Genomic DNA, 5,379 nt, shown 5'->3' with positions numbered 1-5,379 from the left:
GAAGAGTTGGCAAAATGTGTTCTATACGAAATGAACTTTTGTGCATGATTTTCAAGCGCATGATTTACATGGAAATGATTTCCATACGAGTTACGAATGTTTGATGATGAGATTTGACTTGTGTTGAATTGCCTAAGGCTTTGAAAGGATTGATTTTAGACTTGACGTTTTACCATTGGTACACATCTTCCATACTGATTTATAATGCGTTAATACAAAATTTGATATATTAAAGGCGATGACAAAAGACCTCACTCACTAGACGTTTTGTCTAACCTTTCAAATGTTTTGCTTTCCACCCCCCTCAGGTAGCAAAGGACACCCAACATTGAACTTACAGCCTTGATCACCTATTGTGCCTTGTAATCGCATCATTTTGGTAGTGGTCATTGTCAGCTCACATAACATGTAAAAGCTTGGCGAGACAAGTCTAAGTGTTGTTAAGTTGTGTTTTGTTCTTCCTAGAGAAACTTTGTATTAAGTACCAAATGTACTCACTCATTTTGAAAAATCAATGAAGTCGTCTCATTCCCTTAATGTTCACTTTCCGCGTTTAAAAATTGTTTGTTGTATTTATTTCCATTTACTAGATGTTCAACGTTTACCTTATGGGAGCTACGCATTGAGTGTCTAGGCGGCACACCTCCATTAGGTTTCATAAAGTGACATTTGGGGTGAGGCGTGACACATCTTCCATAATTATGTCATTTTGATGATATTTGACCTGTAGAAAAGATATAATAAACAGTATGTTATAAACCAAGAGCTAGTGCTAACAGATACACAAATATAGGCAAAGATACACAAATATTGATCACTATTCAGATAAATTTACAAAGGTAGAGCAATTAGATAAAGACAGACAAAGATAGACACATATAGACAAAGATAGACAAAGATAGAGGATTATACAGATAAACATTGACATTCTATTTTGTTACCTTCACTTCTTTTTCATTCTTCATTTGTTTTTCTTATGTCTTTCGTTTAGATTTCATTGCTTTGCTAGTTGATGGTACATGCTTTTTGCTCACCATCCATTTCCAAAAAAATTAGGGTTAAGTTACATATAAGAAGAGTGGTTATTAAATTAAATAAAACGAAGATAGATTCAGACCTCTTTATATTGGAGATAGATCAAAATAGATGGAGATAGATTTGGTTGTGGAACCAAAATATTGAGCAATGGAGAAATGCCAAAAAGAAATTTCAAAAGATTGATGGTGAACGGAATGTAGAAAAACAAGATGAAGAAGAGAATTTCGAATGTTTGGTTGAAGAAGGTAGATGGAAATGAACGATTGAAGAAAAAGATGTACAACAAAAATGATGTGAAAAAAGACGAAGTAGTGTGAAGAAGAGAAAAAATCTGAAGAAGAGTGTTGGCCTTTTTATATCGCGTTGATTTGGAAGGTATTTTTGTAATTATGCGTGATTAGGCTTGGCTTCTATTGCGTTTCTCAAAACAATTAGATAAACGATCGTGCAGAAATATCCGATGTTCAAGGTATTTTAAACGATCGTTTATATCTAAAACTTTATAACATTCGTGTAGAGTTTATTATTCGATCTTTAGATTTGAACCCCTTTAGCCATTGTTTAAACTTCATCACACAATCATGTATCATTACCTACACGATCTTGTATAACGTGAATGATTGTGCATATATGAAGTTTTCTCGCCATCATTTATAGTTTATTATTTGATCGTTTGTATTTTGGGGCTTTTTCGCCTATTATTTAGAATAATCTACACGATTGTTTATAATTATCTACACATCACGTATCAACATCGTTTTGAAGAAGATTAGTTGTGCGTGTGTAACCAATTAATCACTTGTTAATTGAGGTATTTTAGATATTTCTTGTTGTGGGCCTGTGGACTTTTTAACTTTTCAAAATTGTTCTATATATTGTAAATATTTTACCTATTTATTATATATATTTTTTTTAGAAAACCCCTTTTTATTATTAAACTTTTACATAAAAAAGTACTCACGGAGTTCTTAAAAAATAATGTGTGTAATTTAATAGGGTCTTTTAAAAAATATAAAAAAGGGCAAAGTATTTACACTATATAGAATAATTTCGAAAACGGAAAAAGCCTAGAGGCCCACCGTGTAAAATACCAAAAATGTCCCGTCAACCACGCTGGCAACAATGCATGCGTAATATATTTGCTAGACGATCATTTAGATTTGGCTATTGTTTGGTACACGATCGTTTAAATTTGGTTACAAGATCGTTTAGATTTGGACCCAAATCTAAACGATTTTTTTTTCAAAATTAGGTTACACGATCGTTTAGGTTTGACTAAACTATTTTTTAATTCTTTTTCTACATGATCGTTTATAGTTTACACGATCGTTAAGATTTGTTTACACGATCGTTTAGTTTTAACTAAACGGTTTTTTTTAATTCTTTCGGTACACGATCGTTTAGATTTGTCTACCCGATGATTTTTTTTTTTTACACGATCGTTTACATTTGGCTACTCCAATCTAAATAATTTTTTCAAGATTATTTATACACGATCTTTTAGATTTTGCTATATTTTCTACACGGTCATTTATATTTGGTTACCCAAATTTAAGCAACGTAAAAAAAGAATCAGAAAAGAAGAAAGACGATTGGAACAAATCACAGTCGAAAAAAAAGAATAGAAAAAAAAGAAAGACGATGAAAAGACTAAACGATGTAAAAAAAAATAAAAAAAGAAGAACAACAAAATCGCAACACACAAAGAGAAGAGGAAAAGAAAAAAGGTGAAAGAGCAAACTTATAATATTTTAAAAGTGACTAATTTTATGAGTTGTGTAAATAACTCCACGTTGTGTTATATTTACTAAAGTTTCCTTGATTTAATTGGGAAGTATGGTTGTAATAATAGAATTATTCTAAAGCTAATTATCCAAACATGATCGGTAAGCCATAAATTATCCAATCTCCATCTCTCAATGGTTAATGGTTGAACTAAAAACTAATATTTTCATATAAAGTATTAAATAGGAGAAAGGTCACATCACTAATTAAGACAAAGATATAAAAGAAAATCCTAAATTAAAATAATCTCCCGGCATTAGTTATGTTATGTGGTATTGTTACCCATTTTGTCCATACATTTAATTAAAAACAGTGAATAAAATAAAGAATTATCTAATATTATTTGAATTAAAATAAGTCTTGTACAATCCAACAAAAGAAGAACAAACGAAAGAGAAGCAGAGTGATGAGAACTAAGAACCACCACCATGAACAGTGAACACAATCACTTCTCTACTCAGAATCAGATAAAGAAGACGAAGAAGATGAAGAAGTTGAAGAACCCCAAATTGAAACCGAAAGCAAACGCTTCGATTTCCATCCCAAAACAAGCTTATTATTGCCCAATTCCTCAACTCTGTACCCGTCATTGAACAAACCCAACAACAATCTCGCTTGGCAATGATTCGCAAAGCTAATCTTCACTGTCTTCAATCCCATCTTCTCCAATTTCTCTCCCCACAAGCAATTCTCCTCCATTGCCGCCGTTGACCACCTACGCTGTCCGATTCGCCTCAGAGTCGCTGAGATCCTTGGCCCGAGAAAAACCCTCTCCACCAATGCTCTTGCTCTGTTTTTCATCGGAATCACCGCTTCCAGTGAGTCATATATCGCCGAGTAACGCTCTAATGAATCAAGAAATTGAACCTTGTAATCGCCGTCAATGGTGGGTCCATGACCTATTTCCTCTTCCACCAAAGTCACAATCCTCGGACTCAAACTCTTGGCGCCGGAGAGAAAAGATGCAATAGATTCCGGTGACCGGTAACTAAAATGAGGAAGATGAAGCATACAATTCACAACAAGCGCTTCACCTTTTACCAATTTCAATCCAGAAGGACGAAAACTTTCATCAGAATCCAATTTACATTGATGAAACGAAAAGGGTTGACCAATTGAAGCTGCAAACGCCACTAATCGCCGCCCTGTTTCTTGAACCGTCCCAATCGATCTCCGCCCGTTAGCTCCTCTAGAAATAGCAGTGATTCTGAGATGTGGAGCCGATGGGCTCGAGACGAAAGCTTGCATTAACGACGCCCATTGAATCCCTTCCATAATATCATAGTCCACAATGTGAACTCTTCGATCCTCTGCAACAGCCTCAAGAATCGCTTGATTTGCAGTGAAATGGCCGAATTTCACATAAGGGGACATTTCCTGCAGCAACTGAAACGCTGCAAGAAAGTCCGTTGGAGTATGATCATCACGGTGGTGGATATGGTGGTTGTGATGATGGGTTTTATTCGATACTGGTGCTGAATCGAGCAAATCCTGAAAAGCTTGGGCGTAATACGCAGTGAGGCGTTCAAGATTTGTCCCATGTGAAGGGGAAACCAATTCATTGAGCCGAACCAATATGACATGAGCCAAATCGCAACTCTTATGGTCGCCGAACACGGCGTCGGCTGCCGCTATGAGGAGGTGATAAAGCCTTAAGCCTTTAAATTCATCCTCTTCATCTCGATCCTCCGTCAGAAATGGTGGATTTTCGATGCATATCGTGGAGTCGAAGACGTCGAGAAAGTCGTTGTGGGTGCCGGAAAAGGTTTCCCAGTCGACAATTGGAGAGCTATAATTCCAGTTACCGGCGAGGTGGCGGTGGTCGTCGGAGTTGTTGGTGGAGGTGCTGTAATTGGAGAGAGCGATATCATTAAAAGGGTTGTTAATGGCCAAGGCCATGAGAGAGTTTAGGGAGTTTGATTAGTGAGTAATCAAATCGAAAATGGAGAATGTTAATCATTAATTTAGGAAAATGAAGAAAAAGAATCTATATTTAAATAATTTTTAAAGGATTAAATAACATTGTTTAGGTGTTGTTGTTCGTGTTTGTTTTTATTCATGTCCATACTTTTGACTAAGGACAATGATAGGGAATAAAATCAAGAATTATTTGTAATATTATTTGAATTATATTAAAAAATTAGGAAAAAGTTTTTCTTTTTTCTTTTTTCTTGTTTTTGTTTTGAACAGCTGTTTTGGTCCAGCTACTAGAAAACCAAGTTTAAAAATACATGACAAATTGCAAAAAAGGATATTATATATATATATATATATATATATATATATATTTTGCCTCAAATGGTTTTGGGATGGTTTTTGAAAATAAAGAATTTTAGGAATATATCCAAATTACCCCCGTAAAAAGAATGCTAAAAGGTCGGTCATTTTCCTCCCACTTCACGTTTTCCATTCTCAAATTCTCTCATGTCATAAGTGACTTTGACGAACGACGATGGTAGACTTTGGATGGTGACAATGAGGCTTAGACGGTGACAGCGAGCTTCAGATGATGACGACAAGGCTTCAGACAAGAGGTTTATAAAGATTTTCACATAA

The 5,379-nt window shown here is 35.0% G+C and overlaps 1 protein-coding gene across 1 annotated transcript; it reads right to left on the bottom strand.

Annotated features, from left to right (window-relative positions):
- Positions 1 to 3,191: 3,191 nt before the first annotated feature.
- LOC103488636 (protein NODULATION SIGNALING PATHWAY 2) lies at positions 3,192 to 4,773 on the bottom strand. Its single transcript, XM_008447460.3, has one exon. The coding sequence runs from the start codon at positions 4,720 to 4,722 to the stop codon at positions 3,277 to 3,279; it is 1,446 nt and encodes a 481-aa protein (XP_008445682.2). The 5' UTR covers positions 4,723 to 4,773; the 3' UTR covers positions 3,192 to 3,276.
- Between the last annotated feature and the right edge of the window lie 606 nt (positions 4,774 to 5,379).

The sequence above is a fragment of the Cucumis melo genome, chromosome 3, assembly GCF_025177605.1.
Source record: "Cucumis melo cultivar AY chromosome 3, USDA_Cmelo_AY_1.0, whole genome shotgun sequence".
NCBI lineage: Eukaryota > Viridiplantae > Streptophyta > Magnoliopsida > Cucurbitales > Cucurbitaceae > Cucumis > Cucumis melo.
Note: the sequence above shows the minus strand (reverse complement) of the source record. Positions and strands in the feature narration are given on the sequence as shown.